This window comes from Erythrolamprus reginae, chromosome 1 (genome assembly GCF_031021105.1).
Source record: "Erythrolamprus reginae isolate rEryReg1 chromosome 1, rEryReg1.hap1, whole genome shotgun sequence".
Lineage (NCBI taxonomy): Eukaryota > Metazoa > Chordata > Lepidosauria > Squamata > Dipsadidae > Erythrolamprus > Erythrolamprus reginae.
In genome coordinates this window covers 322,558,949-322,576,930 of record NC_091950.1, presented here as the reverse complement: position 1 = coordinate 322,576,930, position 17,982 = coordinate 322,558,949, and the positions used below count along the sequence as shown (strand labels likewise).

Genomic DNA, 17,982 nt, shown 5'->3' with positions numbered 1-17,982 from the left:
TTCTGGATATCAATATTCCATCTTCAACCCTGGTACCTGTTGGGGTATGGATTGGAAGGAACTAGCTCGGGCATAGTACTAGCAAGACTATGTCTGGGATACAAGGGCTTTCTTTTTCCAGACATTTTCAACATTTATTTTTCATAGGACATACTGTAATTCTCTACAGGATTATTTTTTGAATTATCTCTTTCCAAAAGAAATATTATAAGAGGCAATAGATAATGCCATCATCATCAGATACATATCTTACTATGTAGAATGCTGAGAACAATTTATAATTTCCCCTTCTTCAATGAATTAAAAAAAATACAGCATACTGCTGAATATTACAGCAGAAGTTTTAGCAAAGTTTGATGTAACAAAGTTTAAGTACAAACACAGCATGTGCTAGCCAGAGGTGGATTCCTCCCAGGTTGGACCGATTTGTCTGAACTGGTAGCAACCCAGTGGTGATGTCACGATGACATTATGGAATTGGTTCAGTCAGTGCCAGCCTGTGAACGCTGCCATCTTTTTTTTAAAAAAAATAAAAAATTGGGGTGTTTTTTGGGGTGGGCGGATTTTTTTCCTTTGAGCATGTGCAGAAGCCAAGTGTCACCATCTTGTTTTGGCACTTTTTTAAAAAAAATTCAGCACTGTGCATGTGTGTGCAAAGTATGCAAGTGAACATGCGGCACTTGCACACAGTGGGAGGAAGCAAACCAACAGCAAGGTAAGTTAGAATCCAACCCTGGTGCTAGCATACATATTGTACTACATGAGAATTTCTCTTCTGTCTATTTTTCACAAGGGCTTTAAGATTGATGTAAGCTGTAAGCAGTTAACCGTGGACTTCGTTAACCAATCAGTGTTACAGATTAGTAGCCAGGATGTGGAAAGCAAGCGTAGTGACAAGACAGATTTTGCCGAACAACTTGGAATGATGAATAGGCGGTGGCAGATTTTGCAGAGTCTGATAATGGAAAAGGTAATGAAATAAACTTGAGATGTGTGAACATAGCTTATCTGAAACTTTAATTGCTGTTTAAAAGTTGCAATTCTGAACAAAGAATTAAGATACGGTCTGTGTCTTCCACAGATAGGAATGTGTATACCAACTGCAGTACGGGCACATTTGTTCTGATGGTATCAGACGCTATCCATCAACAAAGCCAGATTGATGCAGTCTTATATACTGTATATCTATGTTTCCAGACAGCAGCAATGACAAAAAATGACAGCGCTAGTAGGGTTCAGTTGCTAGTAATAATACTGTGTTTAATTTAGTAAATACTGCCATTTTTAAAAGTAATTACTTTTTTTTGTTGCTTAGTTATAGTCTAACATTATTTGTCGTGTAGTAGTTTTTACTGTGTTCTTAGTATTTCTTTTGCAAATATGTTGAACATTCACTTCCCTGTTTGTCATAACAAACTTTTTGCTGAGATACAACAAAGGGGGGGAGGGGTTGATGACATTGATTCTAACAATGGGTTAGTTGAAATGCATTTCACAAAATGTGTAGAAATGTTGGCTTGATGGAAGAAATTATATAAGAATTTAATTTCAGGATCATAACTAAATTGCACAAAGCACTGAAAAGTAAAATCTTCTCATCTTCAGTTACTTGAATTCAGTCATTGTAGTATTGATCATTCCAATGAATTTGATTGATTGCTTTTGCTTGACTGAAACTTTAAAGTATGCAGTGGATTTTCATTCAATTTCAAATTCATGATAAAATAACTTGTTTTGTAAAAAAAAAAATCAGTTTTAGAAACAACTTGATTGTAAAAAGCTAGGACCAATACCCATGTATTTTTTCCAGTGAAATGTTTCTTTGTTTAACTTAGTGGAAATTAAGAAATATGTGATCTTCCTTCCTTCCTTCCTTCCTTCCTTCCTTTCTCTCTCTCTCTCTGTGTGTCTTTCTTTCTTTCTTTCATTCAGATTCAGTTGTTGGAAGGTTTCCTTGAATCATGGACAGAATATGAAAATAACATCCAGAGCCTAAAAACATGGTTTGAAAATCAAGAGGCAAAACTGAAGGAACAACAGAGAATTGGAGATCAAGTTTCAGTTCAAAATGTCCTAAAAGACTGTCAGGTAAAAACAACACCATTAATTATGAATCAAATCTGTTTTGTTAGTTAATATCACTGTAATGCATATCTGGATAGATATAAATCCCACTTAGTCAATACAATAATATTATTAATATAATTAGTAAGGTATGTTAATAAATGATGTATGAATATTCCCTATTTGGTAGAATTCTTATTTATTGGTAAATAAATTGATAAAAGAGTTGGGGATGTTTAATCTTTGGTAATATTATTGGTGCCTCTTTTCTTCCTTGTTTTCTCTATCAGTTCTTTTCCTTCATTTGTGTTGTTTTTGTCTTATATTGTTTTTTGTTTTAAAGTGTGTATATAAATTTGTAAACCACCCAGTGCAAGATGGGATAGGAATTTAATTTATTATTATATACAGAATAATGTAAAATCATAGCTGCCAATTTTTTAGCTAGTTTTGGCCTTCATACACATCAAGTTCTTCCCAAGAATCTAAGATATTGTAATTTATCGGCCTAGGTCCAAGCAGTGTGGCCTTTTGTAATTGACAGATGAAATTTTATCAATGTGCAGATTTTTTTAAGTGCCATCCAAGATTTTTTGGTATGGCACCATGGCCAAATATGCCATAACCTTTCCACTTCAATTTTTGAGATCTTTTTGATCTTCCCCAATTCATTGCTTTCTGTTCTACCATCTTCTGACACAGATGTTCTTTACTTTTAAATAAATTAGTATATTTATAATAGATATCGGTATTTCTTATTGATGATGCAGTTTATTTTTTGTTGTATTGAATGTGAAAACTCTAATCACAAATTGTTAGTAATTAGTGATTTTACAAAAGCCTTATGAGTTACAACACAATTTGACAATTTTTTCCTCTTCAGGAACTTGAAGATCAATTAAAAACAAAAGAAATAGAACTTGAAAAGGTTGAACAGAGTGGCTTTTCCTTAATACAAAATAAAAAAGAAGAAGTCTGTGTTACTGTTATGGATACCCTCCAGAAGCTAAATAATTCTTGGGCAAATTTGGACCATCAGGTAAGTAAGAAGAAAAAAGTGCCATCCTTAAATTAGGGCAGTGATTGCAAACCTTTTTTAGCTGGGTGTGCCAAAAGGGCGCACATATCCCTGCCCACAACTATAATGCAATGCCCTCCACCCGTGCATGCACACACAACCCCTCACGATGCCCCACACACATATTCATGCAGGCCTCACCAAAGCCTCAGTACTTCCAGTAGGCCTGTTGGGCCGTTTTTCGCCTTCCCCAGGCCTCAGGAGGCTTTCCTTAAGCCTGAGGAGGGTGAAAAATGGCCCAATAGGCCTAGCAGAAGTTCAGAAGCAAACTTCCAGTAGGCCCATTGGGCCCATTTTTCACCATCCATATACTTTGAGTCTTTCCCCGCCCTCCAGAAGGCCAGCACTTGCATGTGCGCTGGAGCTGACATAGGGCAACACCTCATGTGCCTTCAGATATGGCTCCACATGCCACAGGTTCGCTATCACGGAACTACTGGGTTTCAAATCACTGATATCAGGAAAGAAGTACATATATTCCGAATGATAAAAGTAAAAATCACTTTCAATAAAGAGCTGTGCCTCCATGTTCCTCTTCTCCCAACCCAATTCAAATGTTGAAGATGATTCAAAAGCTAGAAATGCAGAATAATTGATTAACTAATAAAATCCTTATGCTATGCATCAAATTAAATATAGATTAGACTCCTGAAATCATTTTACTATTTGTTTCCACTATTGATTGATTATGTGCCATCATCATTTTCAAACCACATGAGTAGATTCTTTTTCTCTATAGCCATTTTCTCAATGACTAAATGACAATGACCCTAACTTGCTCTTTCAAGTTCCCAATGATACACTAATGACAGTTAATATTAACTACATTTCTTAACATGACATAGATGTTCAGATGACAGAAACTTACAGCTGATCTAAAATAGAAGCGGAATTTCTCGTACAATTCAAAAAGGGAAGGAATAAACATATCAGAGGCTCAATCTGTTTTTTCTTTTATGTCTGAATTGCAATAGAAGAGAATCTGTGTAGCACAGGGTTGAACTGTGAAGTCTTTGATGTTTTCTAAGATTTTTTTTTTGCTTGCAGATATTTTATTTCTTAACAAGGATGCTAATGAGTGTGTGGTTTTTTTCCCTGTTTATATATAGAAGTCTGCCTTAGAAGTGTTGAGGGTGTCCTTTTCTCCTTGGTTAAGGAGAAACTTCCTAACAGTGAAGACAATTAACCAATGGAACATTTTGCTTCCAGAAATTGTGGGTGCTCATTACTGGATGTTTTTAAGAAGAGTCTAGACCAGTGATGGCAAACCTATGGCACGGGTGCCACAGGTGGCACGCAGAGCCATATCTGCTGGCACATAAGCCTTTACCCTAGCTCAGCTCCAATGTGCATGTGTGTGCCAGCCTGCTAATTTTTCACATAGGCTCTGGGAGGGTGGTTTTGGCTTCCAGACAACCTGGGAGGGGGAGGGGGATGGCATTTTACCTTCCCCCGGCTCCAGGGAAGCCTTTGGAGCCTGGGGAGGGTGAAACACAAGCCTACTGGACCCATCAGAAGTTGGGAAACAGGCCATTTCCAGCCTCCAGAGGGCCTCTGGGAGGTAGGGGGAAGCTGCTTTCGCTGTCCCTGGGCATTGCATTATGGGAGTGGGCACTCATGCGTACACGATAGCATGCGCATATGCTCTTTCCACGCCCAAGGGGGAAAAAGTTCACCATCACTGGTCTAGACTGTCATTTATCTAAAACAGTATAGGTTCTCCTGCTTGAGCAGGGGGCCAGACTAGAAGACCTCCAAGGTCCCTTCCAGCTTATTCTATTCTAGGACATTGTAAAATTGATAACCCATCTGCTTATATATCCACTATCTATTCACATGCACAGTGTTCACACAAAGGAAATTGCATAAATTTGGCTCTCCAAAGCACTATGTCTAGTCCTGCCTAGTATGTCCAGTTTTCCTGTTAGTATATCAGCCTTATTCACTCCTCAATTTTCTCCATCTCCCCAATTGAATATTCTGATTTTTCAAAGTCTTCTTTCATATGGAGTATGTCTTTAGGTAGAAGAGACTATTCATTATAGATGTGTATTTCCTGCACAAATAAAGTGATGGGGAAGCAAGAGTAACATACTCCTGTACCATTTGTGTTCTTGGCTTCTAGCCTTCATTTAAATGTTGTTAGTTTTAATGCTCTTATATTTATTATTTTATGAAAATGTAAGCTGCACAAAGTTGCTTTGGTTAGCGAGTGGGATAGATAAGTAAATTAATTAATTAATTAATTAATTAGACATCTTGCTTAAAGTGAATTTTTTTCTCTCTTCCGTTTCCATTTCAACTGTTTGCTTTCAATATTTGTACCTTACTTCCATTTGCCAATTTTCCTTTAAAGCTGTTTTCTATGCAAATTTTTTAAAAGTCTTGTCTTCTATTCACAGTTCATCCCTCTCCCTCCCTCTCCCCCCCCCCAAAAATTATCTTTCTTTCAAAGTAAAATTATTGATTTGATTATCTCCAGCAAAGTAAGCAGTTGCCCATAACTTCTAAATAAGAATTAGGGAAGGGACAGAAAATAGCTGCAATAATTACTGCATTCTTAGCTAAATAATCACTTGTTTTTTAAAAAAAATTCTGCTATAGACAGAATATGTTGTAGTAAAATATGACAATTTTTTAAAAAATTCAAATTTATTTCAGTAAATACAGTACATTGATATTTTTAATACTTCTTATATTTCTTGTTTCATTGTGACCAGGTTGGTCAGCTGAAAAAACTGTTACAATCTGTCCTTCATCAATGGAGGGTTTACAAAGCATCTTATGAAGAACTTAATAGCTACATAATGGAAGCAAGGTATTCTCTATCTCGCTTTCATCTTCTTACTGGCTCTTTGGAAGCAGTGAAAGTCCAAGTAGATAATCTTCAGGTAAGCCATAAGAACAAACACATTTATTATATTAAGCAAGATTATGGAATTTTGCCAGAATGTTAAGAAAATAAACAATTGCCACTCTAAGTGTAGTTATGAAATAAATTTAAAATTAATCCAAGGCAACTACCAACATACCAATCTTTATTCAATGGTACTTCAGGATTTCATTACTTCTTAGATTCCATCATTTAATATAACTTACCTATCATTTGTGATTTTGAAAATGAGATTATTTGAAAATGAGATTTTTTTAAAAAAAATGCTATCTTTTACATTTTAAAAAAACTGCATATTTCTGTTTGCTTGAATCTTATTTTTCTTTGTTTAGAACTTGCTAGATGAATTGCAAAAGCAAGATCATCGCTTACAAAAATTTGGGTCAGTGACCAATGCACTAGTGAAAGAATGCCATCCACCAGTCACAGAGACACTTAACAATACTTTGAAAGAAATGAACTTAAGGTATGAAAACACAGCTGTTGTTTTAAGTAAAATCTACAATATGTACCTACCAACAGATTGGAAATCTGGCGTAATGTAAATTCCCCTTTGGCAAATATTTTCCAAATATGTAGTAATTAATTGAGAAAGTAGTCTAAAAAATTCTGGACGCTAGACTAAGATTAGAATTTTTATATGGACTTTTTGTTGAAGAAAGAAGACAATGAATAGATGGTTCATGGATTTAGGGATTAAACAATGTTCAAATAAAAGGGGAAAGTTAAGGTGTCAATTACCAGATCAGGGGTCCCCAAACTTTCAGTCCTCAGGGACTACTAAATTCATAATTTAAATTCTATGGACCACTAATATGATCTTCCTAATGACCTGCTGGGTGGGCAAGGCTAGAAGGTCATGTAACTGGTTGGGCATGGCCAACTCGATATCACTCATGTTGATGGGTGCCTCACCGGCCTCTGTTAAACCCCTGCCATACACTCCTCACTTCCCTGCCCAGGCTTCTTAGAGCCCCAACAGGAAGTAGTTTTTGGAGCTAAGCAGCCCTCATGAGAAAGAGTTGGCAAAACAGCTGGCTCAATTCAAATTGGTTCTCACAGATCACCAGTAGTCCATGGACAACTGGTTGGTGACCACTGTACTACATGACAAGAAGAGCAGAAGTCATAATTCTATGTTTTCCTTTTTCCTTTTTCTTATTTTCTATCTCTTTTCTTTAACTTTTAAAACTTTTATTGTGTTGAGAATTTCTAAAGAAATAAAGGGGAAATAGTAAGTTTTGGAGGTATGTTTTGAATTACATATAAAATTCCAATTTTTTGAGCTGAAATCATTTTGTGAATATATATATGTGGAGATATATATATATATATCTTTTACATATTTACATATTTTGCTACTCTCCCTCTCTCTCTGTCTCTTTCTCTGTATGTGTGTACAGCATTTGCATATCCTTAAAGAAGTAAAATCTTGAATTGTGTAAATTTACGGTAGTTGTTAATTCATTATATAAAACACTTTGCAATTTTCAAATATATTTTTAATGTTTCTTTAAAATATCTAGCTCTAAATGCTTTTTATATCTGTTTCTTTTTTAAATTTAGAGTCCTTCTCTCCCTACCATGCAGCCAAATTGAGCTGCATTTTTGTTTCAGATAACATTGTAATAGTAGCAAAGATTTCATACATCCTTGGTGTAGTTTTCCTTTCCCAGAAACAGTATAATAATAAAAATACTTAATTTTGGAAGAACAGATAGCAATATGTAGCCAACCTTTACTAATCCTATAAAACACCAACCAAATTAAGCTTCATTGTAATTAAGCTATCAGGAAGAGTAATTCAATTTCAGTATTTTCTACTTTGTCTTCCGACTTCTTTGATTCTTTCTTCCAGATTCTCTTAACTGAAGACTACCTATGACAGGGGTCCCCAAACTTTTTACACAGGGGGCCAGTTCACTGTCCCTCGGACTGTTGGAGGGCCGGACTATAAAAAAAACTATGAACAAATTCCTATGTACACTGCACATACCTTGTTTTAAAGAAAAAGAAAATGGGAACGTACTATTTAGAAGGGGAGGGAAGTCTGAAATTCACAAAACTTTATGTTTTTCTTTTGTTGACATCTGATTGGCTATACAAGGTTTTCTTGGCTTATGAAAAATGCATAAAGAAAGAAGGAAGCACTTTGGCATAATGGTTAATAAGTTAGAAATAAAATTGGTGTTGTCCTTTTTTGAAGGAACATTAAGGAGGAAATTTAATTAAAAGAAAATGAATGTAACAGAATGACAAAATTAGAAAAAAAACTTTTGCAACTTTTTTGATGATTGATATTAGTTACTAACAAAATACTGCATTTTAATTCATGGAAAATTAGATGGTACACTCTGTTGTTTGAATGTATGTTGAGAGAAAAATTTAAAAAAATTACACACACCCAAAACAATCCTTCCTTCCTCTGTCCCTCCATTCATTTCATTCTTCCTTCCTTTTCTTCCTTGTTCCCTCCATTTCTCCTTCCTTCCTTCCTTCCTTCCTTCCTTCCTTCCCCCCTTTATTCCTCTCCACTTCTCCTTCCCTCCCTCTCTTTCCCTTTTCTTTCTTTCTCTCTCTCTTTTCCCTGTGCTCTTGTCACTCACCGGCGGGCTGGATAAATGGCCTCAGTGGGCCGCATGTGGCCCACGGGCCGTAGTTTGGGGACCACTGACCTATGATATCCTGACTGTAAATATTTAGAAGTACTTTTATCATTCTAGTTTTTTAAATCCTATATTTCTACGAAGTATAGTGAACTACATTTGTAGATGGCATCTGTTATAAGGCTACAATTCAAAAGATTTTTCTCATCTACCATCCATTATTTGGAGGATGTTCATATCTTACGTAACTTTTGCACTATTATCTGTTTCTTTTCATTTTCCAGATGGAACAATCTTCTAGAAGAAATTGCAGAGCATTTACATTCCAGTAAAGGTTTGCTTCATCTCTGGCAGAAGTATAAAAACTATTACTTGCAATGTTCTTCTACTGTCCAACAGTATGAGGATCGAACAAATGAACTTTTGAAGGCTGAACCCAATAAGGACACTGTTGATGATGAAGTTACTGCTTGGATTCATGACTGCAATGTATGTTTAATAAGCTTGTGGTGTAAACTATTGTTCTGGCTAATAGAGTCCTCTACTAATACACCATCACACAAATAAACATATTAAACTAGTATAGATTATTACAAATTAGGAAGACAGTGATAGTGAAAAGAAAATGTCTAGCTTTCCTTCTGTTATTTGTCATCACATCATTATTTTTTTCTCCAGGCCATAAGAAATAAAGGTCTATTTCAAATCAACCCACAGATGCATGTGAGTTGAGCAGAGAATACAGTAAACCCAGTTTTTTTAGGGGATGGTGACCATACTGGTCCAGCTCAAGAAACTTGGAAACTGTGGCTTTCTCCTACTACCTGATAGTATCCAGTGACAAGCTGAAGAATTTTGCTTCTTCAAGAACCTTATTCATCTTTTAGTCTTCAAGGTTCTTCTTCAAGAACCTTATTCATCTTTTAGTCCTTTAGTTCTGTTTTGTTTGAGACAGATTAAAGCAATATAGTTTGGAGGGTAAAATAATCTCTCCTCATGTGATTATTAAAACCCTAGTTTTGTTAGATAGATTAAGTGGAAATAGAAAGTCACTCAGGGAACTCCGCAGTTATGTAGATACGTGAATCTGAGTCTTTCTATTATATCTTACATATACACTTTCGAACAGTCACAATGGTTTATGTCACATTAAATCTTATCAGGTTTTTGTAAGGATTGGACATAGTTGTGCCAGGATGACATACTGTTATTATGACAAGTGCTTATCTTCAAGCATAAAGATTGATAAGAGCCTTGGTGGCGCAGTGGTTAGAATGCAGTACTGCAGGGCTAACACCACTCACTCCAGGAGTTCAATTCTGACCAGCTCAAGGTTGACTCAGCCTTCCATCCTTCTGTGGATGGTAAAATGCAGACCCAAATTGTTGGGGGCAATGTGCTGACCCTGTAAACCGCTTAGAGAAGGTTGTAAAGCACTCTGAAGCAGTGTATATGTTTAAATGCTATTGCTATTACTATATTCAGGCCCCATTCATTTACTAAAATGAATTCTAACACTATAGTTGTCATCTACAACTTTACATTTGCTGTGATTTCCATAGGATCTGCTTAAAGGCATGAAGACAATGCAAGATTCCCTGTCTGTTCTACACGAACTGGGAGAACAGCTGAAGCAGCAAGTGGATTCTTCAGCAGCAGCAGCTATCCAATCCAGCCATCTCTTACTAAATCAGAATTTAGTTTCTTTAGAGCAGGGACTCAACAGGCAGCAGTCAATATTACAGGTAGGGAAATGCTCCTTGACATGTCCGAGAAAGTAGTCTCTTATTGTACTTTCAACTAGTCACAGGGTTATAATTTTTGTGCTGCCTTAATATCATGCTCAGGACATAGTAATGTAAGCAATCAGTTTTGGAGAAAAGAACAATTCTCAAAGGATATTTATTTATTTATTTATTTATAAATTTATTCATTTGTTTGTTTATTTATTTATTGATTTGATTTGATTTGATTTGATTTGTATTCCGCCCCTCTCCGTAGACTCTGGGCGGCTAACAACAGTAATAAAAAACTTCATATAAATCCAATACTAAAACAACTAAAAAACCCTTATTGTAAAACCAAACATCCCTACAAGCAAACATAGCATGCGTAAATTGTAAAGGCCTAGGGGAAAAGAATATCTCAGTTCCCCCATGCCTGATGGCAGAGGTGGGTTTTAAGGAGCTTATGAAAGGCAGGGAGGGTGGGGGCAATTCTAATCTCCTGGAGGAGTTGGTTCCAGAGGGCCGGGGCCGCCACAGAGAATGCCTTTCCCCTGGGCCCCACCAAACGACATTGTTTTGTTGACGGACTCGGAGAAGGCCCACTCTGTGGGACCTAACCGGTCACTGGGATTCATGCCGCAGAAGGCGGTCTCGTAGATACCCTGGTCCGGTGCCATGAAGGGCTTTATAGGTGATGACCAACACTTTGAATTGTGACCGGAAACTGATCAGCAACCAATGCACACTGCGGAGTGTTGGTGTTACATGGGCATTTTTGGGAAAGCCCATGATAGCTCTCGCAGCTGCATTCTGCATTTTTTTTATTCAGACACTTACAATATTTGAGAACTGCTATATAGACCGATTTTGTTGTTGTTGTTCAATCGCTAAGTCATGTCTCAGTCTTTGCAACCCCACGGACCATAGCATACTAAGCCTCCCTGTCTTCCACTCTCTCTCTCTGAATCTACCCAAGCTCACACCCACTGTGTCAATGATAGTATTTAACCCATCACATCCTCTGTGGTCACCTTCTCATTTTGCCTTCAGCCTTTCCCAACATTCAGAGTCTTTTCCAATGAACCTTCTCTTCCCACTAGGTGGCTACTATATTTGTGCTTCAGCTTCAGTATCTTATGCCCTTCCAGTCAGGATTGATTCTTTTTATACAGACTGATAGTACAGCCTTACTTTATGTTTCTGTTTGAACTAAAAATCATTAGGTTTAAATCTTAGCAGTTCACCTTTTTTTCTAAAGCAAACAATCTGTAAATAAATATCCACATTCATTTGGCAACAGAGCTTTTAGGGCACCATTTGAAGTATGATCTTAATCAGCATAAGGTACAGCTTGATTGATTGATTGATTGATTGATTGATTGATTGATTGGATTTCTATGCCGCCCCTCTCCGCAGACTTGGGGCGGCTAACAACAGTAATAAAACAGTATATAACAATAATCCAATACTAAAAACAGTTAAAAACTCATTATGTAAAAACCAATCATACATACAGACATACCATGCATAAAATTTTAAAGGCCTAGGGGGAAGTGTATCTCAGTTCCCCCATGCCTGGCGGCAGAGGTGGGTTTTAAGCAGCTTACGAAAGGCAAGGAGAGTGGGAGCAATTCTAATCTCGGGGGAGTTGGTTCCAGAGTGCCGGGGCTGCCACAGAGAAGGCTCTTCCCCTGGGTCCCGCCAAGTAACATTGTTTGGTTGACAGGACCCGGAGAAGACCCACTCTGTGGGACCTAACTGGTCGCTGGGATTCGTGCAGCAGAAGGCGATCACTGAGGTAATCTGGTCCGGTGCCATGAAGGGCTTTATAGGTCATAACCTATAAACTTTATACTTAAAGTTATACCTTTACTTATAATGTTTCCCGCTTCATATCATTTAAACACCCCCTTTTTAATTTTTTTTTATTAGAAAAAGCTTTATTGACTATATAGACCTTTAAAAAGACAGTACATAATCTTTAGCATCCGTTTCATACTTATTTAGGTTAATCTTGTATTGTGCAATGTCTTAAACAAATTACACCTACAACAATAGAAACAGAAAGAACGAAGAAAGAAGATAATAAAAGATAAAGAAAAACACCCCCTTTTTAAATTTAGAAATATAATGTTCCTTTTTTATATTGGATTTCATGCCGCTCTAACATGGAAAAAAACCCCTGTATTAATGAACCTCCCGATTTTTAAAAATTTAAGGCAGGAGTTCAAGACTACCAGACTTTTAATCTCAGTCTGGGAGGACTGGAGCAGTGGACAAAGCAAGCGGAAGAGATGCTGAAGGTGCAAGATCCAAGTCACTCATCGGACTCCTCCATCATTCGGAATAGAATGGAAGAGCTTAAGGTGAGTTTTTGAAAATGCTTTTAAAAAAAAAATTCAAAATATTTTTTATTTATTGTTATTGGGTACTTATGTATTTATAAATTTATGTTTTTTTAAAAAAACTGAATTTTTTTTTAGAATAGAATAGAATTTTATTGGCCAAGTGTGATTGGACACACAAGGAATTTGTCTTGGTGCATATGCTCTCAGCGTACATAAAATAAAATATACATTTGTCAAGAATCATGCGGTACGACACTTAATGATTGTCATAGGGGTCAAATAAGCAATGAAGAAGCAATATTAATAAAAATTTTAGGATATAAGCAACAAGTTACAGTCATACAGTCAACATGGGAGGAAATGGGTGATAGGAATGATGAGAAAAACTAGTAGAATAGAAGTGCAGATTTAGTAGAAAGTCTGACAGTGTTGAGGGAATTATTTGTTTAGTAAAGTGATGGCGTTTTGAAAAAAAAAACTGTTCTTGTGTCTAGTTGTCTTGGTGTGCAGTGCTCTGTAGCGATGTTTTGAGGGTAGGAGTTGAAACAGTTTGTGTCCAGGGTGTGAGGGGTCAGTAAATATTTTCCCCATATTTATTTGAGAATAATCAAGTAAATTAAAAGAAGAGTGAGATTAAATACCAAGTAAAATAGGTTCCTAGCAAAGAAGATAGAATAAAGTGTTCTTATGCATGTATATAAACAGCCATTGGCTTTGTGTTTAACTTGCATTTAAGTAGTCTCATAAAATAACAAGATCTGTTACAGTAAATGATGCTCATTGCTGACTTCCTCAAGAGATGTATGCTTTTTTCTCAGTAGTCATAACATCAAAGTGTTATTAGCACAGTTAAGAGTTCAAAACTTTTATTAGGATGTATTCCAAGGAATAGTTTCATATTTGTTGCACTGAATTCCTTAGAGAGAGATCAGATATGTTATTAATTTAAAAAATACATTAACATTCTCCCTATGTCTGTAAGCCATGGGCACTTTTATCAATCTTCTTTAAAAAGGAAAAGTTATTTCCCCCCCTCTTAAATAGAACTTTGCTTGTGAGCTATCCTTAATTACAATATGGGTAACTATATAAGTTGAAAATAAAATATATTTTATCATTGTAACATAAAGCATCTAAAATAGTACTCCGGTATTAAATAAATATTTTGCAGTAATCTACCCATATTAAAAATATGACAATTAAAACTATTAAGAAACCTTGTTTCCTGTTACTTTACAGTGCCAGATGCTAAAATTCAGTAGCATGGCACCAGATTTGGACCGTCTAAATGAGCTGGGGTATAGGTTGCCCTTGAATGACAAAGAAATCAAAAGGATGCAAAATCTGAATAGATGCTGGTCAGTGATTTCTTCACAAACTACTGAAAGATTCAGGTAAGTCAGATATTGACAAAATAGTGTGATTTACACAGATTGGAGTTTTAACAAAGCATTATTGTCAGCCAACAATTCTAATCTAATGTTCAAACTAATTCTAGAATTGCATACGGTTCGGAAAGATGTAAAAATTTACTTCATTCTGTTGTATGATTTCAAGCAAGACTATTTCTACTATGAGTCAAAAAAGGTCCAGAAGAAGTCTATCTTGCCAGAACATTATTAAAATCTAAATTTATCTACTTCACTGACTGAAAGATACTTTGTGTATACCTACTTTACAAAAGCCAATTGAACTTGCCAAGGCAATTAGATGACACAAATAAAGCAAATTAGATATAAAATGTCAGAAAACTCAAACAAAAAAAGTGGTGGCCCTGGAAAAAAAATCACTCAGGAGTTAGCTGCTAGTGTCTTATCTGCAGAATCATCTCTTTAATGAAGAAGCCAAAATGACATTTCAGTGTTCTTCAGATTCTGGTCTCATTGAAATTACTTGCTGTCTGTTTTTCTGCCTTAATTGATGCTCTGTGACCTAAGGATCACTAATAATGAAAAATAATTGTCGCAGTAGGAAAATTACATGCAACAGAATAAGGCACTCAGGGTGCGAATATTATAGCAAGAAACATTACCGTGTATACTTTTTGCTTCAGATATGCTAATTAGCTGCAGGAAATCCCGTTCCTTGAGCTGTCAAATATTTTATAAGTTCATTTGATATGTATACAGTATGTGAGTAATGAAGAATTAGGGCCTTTGACTATGTTTTTGCTTATAATGCTTTTGGATCTATCTTCTGTTATATGGAAAAAATTCCAATGAAAAATAAACTAACCTTTTTGATCTGCACCTTCAAATTATGTCACCTGCTCTGCCTTTAAACAAACAAACAAAAAAGTGGGAACCTTGTCACAACTAGATTGTCTAGTCTGAACCCTCAACTATGGTTTCTTTTTAAATATTATACTGGAAATATCACACTAAGACCCTAAGCCGAAGAAAATTGAATTCAATTGAATTTATTAGATTTATAAGCGACCCTTCTCCAATGGATTCAGGATGGCGTACAAAAATAAAAAAACAAGAATAATAAACAGCATACAATCATTAAAACCCCATTAATTTAAAAATGCTCATCCATCAATCATTCATCGCTTAGGCCAGAGCAGTATGTTGATTCTCAATGGCCCCAGGTCAAACAAACTGCTTTGTAGTTTAACATAATACATGAGCTGAAACAAAGAGAGGGGGAAGAAAAATCTGATAAAAAGTAAGGTTTATAGAATTAACAGATTAAAATGTGTCTTTGATTATTGCTATCCTTTTAATTTCTCTGCAGAGAAGGCTCTTAACAAATCTATTATTAATGTGCTTAGAAAAATAAAAGTACTCCCCAACTTTTTTCCTTTAGGAATTAAAATACAGTTTTAAGTGAGACCAACAGGTTCATTAACTTAAAATTAAAGAAATAGGCATCCCTAAATATTTGTGCTTATATTCAGTTTGTTTCTATTTCCTTTTTATCAACATATTTTTTAAAATCGTAGTTGAAGTCAGTAATATTGTTTAGATCAGGTTGTCATGTTTTTTAAAACATGAAAACCTGTATGTTGAAACACCATAAGTTTGTTGTTTAGATTCAGATGAATATTGAGTTCTTCTTTATCCTTGCAGTAAGCTACAGTCCTTCATGCTGCAGCAACAATCCTTCCTAGAAAAATGTGAGACTTGGATGGAGTTCTTGGTTCAAACAGAGCAGAAACTGGCTGCAGAAATTTCAGGAAACTACCAGCTTCTTTTAGAACAGCAGAGGGCGCACGAGGCAAGTTATAATGACAGAATTCTTGAACTACTGTATCAACTTTTATTTATTGTCAGTGAAGTGGAACTATACTAATAGGGATTTGTTCAAACATATTTTGATCTCTGTTCATAATCACAGAGCACACAGCTGGATTATATAGGAGATGGAGAGACACAGACGTTAGATGGTATAAAAATGAAGTAAACTAAATGTTAAAAAGTTACGATATTTATGTAGTTACTTACTACATACACCTAACTTATATTAAACTAGCTGAAATATCTTTAAGATCCCCGAGGCATGTCACAACATTTGAGTATCACTAATGTTTGGAAATTGAAAGATGAAAAAGTGGACAAATTTTTTTAATCTGGGGTTGTAGAGAGAGAGATGGCTGCTTTTGATATTCGTTAGTTAGTTAGTTAGTTAGTTAGTTAGTTAGTTAGTTAGTTAGTTAGTTAGTTTATTCAATTTTTATGCCGCCCTTCTCCTTAGACTCAGGGTGGCTTACAACATGTTAGCAATAGCACTTCTTAACAGAGACAAGCCTGTTGCCCCCACAATCCGGGTCCTCGTTTTACCCACCTCAGAAGGATGGAAGGCTGAGTCAACCTTGAGGCAGTGATGAAATTTAAACCGCTGACTTACAGATCTAGAGTCAGCTTCAGTGGCCTGCAGTACAGCACTCTATCTGCTGCGCCACCCCGACTCATGTTAGTTAGTTAGTTAGTTATCAAACATGTATAGGATAGTAGTTTGTATAAACAGAACATAAGTAAAATTAATGATAAAAGAGGACAAGGACGGTAGGCACAATGGTGCGCTTATGCACGCCCCTTACAGGCCTCTTAGAAATGGGGAGAGGTCAACTGTAGACAATCTAAGGTTTTGGGGGTTTGGGGAAGAAACCACAGAGCCAGGTAATGCAATCCAGGCATTGATCAAAGTTGTAAGATCAAATGCAACACCAATAATAGTAGGCCAGATGTGCAAGAAATAACCCTGTAAAAATCAGTGTCTTGTTCAAAACTAAAATAATAATAATAATTACTCCCCTCACCTGCAAATGGGTGGTGGTGGTAAATTACTGCTTCAGCCTGATATGAATGTAAACAACTAGAAGAAAAAGATTGATGGAGAGTTTCCGCCTACGAAAGAGTTTGACTTGGCCCACAGTCACTGATTCATATATCAGGGCTAAGAGGCAGGTGTTCTTCCACAAACTTAATTTTGTTATAGAAGATTTAAGACTTTTCAGTGTAACCGAGCAACATTTAGCTAAACAGATGAAATGCACAATGTAGGATTGCACAATCTAAAACTAAGTTGGCAAAATCTGTGATTGAATACAAGAATTCTCCTAATTTGGGAAGATTAAATTTGGTTTCATTTCAGATAATAAGTAGACTTGAAAGGTTGGACATCAGACCCATTCTGACATTCATCCCAACATGTGGAAGCTTGACCAAAAAAAAAAAAGAATAGGGGCCATTCACATGCAGAAATTCTGCCAACCTAGCAGTTTGAAAGCATGTAAAAATGTAGAAAAATAGGGACCACCGTGTGGGAACATTTAGGCATGCTGGCCACATGATCACAAAATCATCATTAGACAGCGCTGGCTCTTCAGCTTAGAAATTGAGATGAGCACCACCCCCTAGAGTCAGGAACAACTAGCACATCTCTGTCTGGATTTTTAACTACCTCACAAGAGCTAAGGAAGAGATAAATGAAGCTTATTGGGAAAAGAAGTTCTAGAGAGCATGCATGAAATATATCTACGAATGTTCATCCATGTAGAAAATTGGAAAAATATATTATTCATAAATTACAAGCCTTTTTCCATGTTCTCTTTGGTATTATTACTTGATTTTTTTCTGAATATGTCTACAATTATATGTCTTTAATTTGATAAAGAAAAAGGGGAACTGTTACGTACAGTGGTACCTCTACCAAAGAATGCCTCTACTTATGAACTTTTGTAGATAAGAACCAGGTGTTCAAGATTTTTTTTTTGCCTTTTCTCAAGAACCATTTTCCACTTACAAATCCGAGCCTCCAA

At 36.0% G+C, this 17,982-nt stretch overlaps 1 protein-coding gene across 2 annotated transcripts in view; it reads left to right on the top strand.

Moving 5' to 3' along the window:
- The window catches only part of SYNE1 (spectrin repeat containing nuclear envelope protein 1), a 354,964-nt gene that overhangs the window by 256,402 nt on the left and 80,580 nt on the right, over window positions 1-17,982 (top strand). Inside the window, exons 113-122 of one of the 2 annotated variants that reach the window (XM_070733725.1) lie at window positions 794-970; window positions 1,933-2,088; window positions 2,948-3,103; window positions 5,863-6,033; window positions 6,368-6,501; window positions 8,926-9,130; window positions 10,204-10,386; window positions 12,588-12,734; window positions 13,956-14,110; window positions 15,791-15,938. In XM_070733725.1, coding sequence (XP_070589826.1) covers window positions 794-970; window positions 1,933-2,088; window positions 2,948-3,103; window positions 5,863-6,033; window positions 6,368-6,501; window positions 8,926-9,130; window positions 10,204-10,386; window positions 12,588-12,734; window positions 13,956-14,110; window positions 15,791-15,938 — 1,632 coding nt within the window. Of the gene's footprint in view, window positions 1-793; window positions 971-1,162; window positions 1,229-1,932; window positions 2,089-2,947; window positions 3,104-5,862; window positions 6,034-6,367; window positions 6,502-8,925; window positions 9,131-10,203; window positions 10,387-12,587; window positions 12,735-13,955; window positions 14,111-15,790; window positions 15,939-17,982 lie in introns of those variants that run through there. The other variant, XM_070733726.1, reaches the window with a different exon arrangement.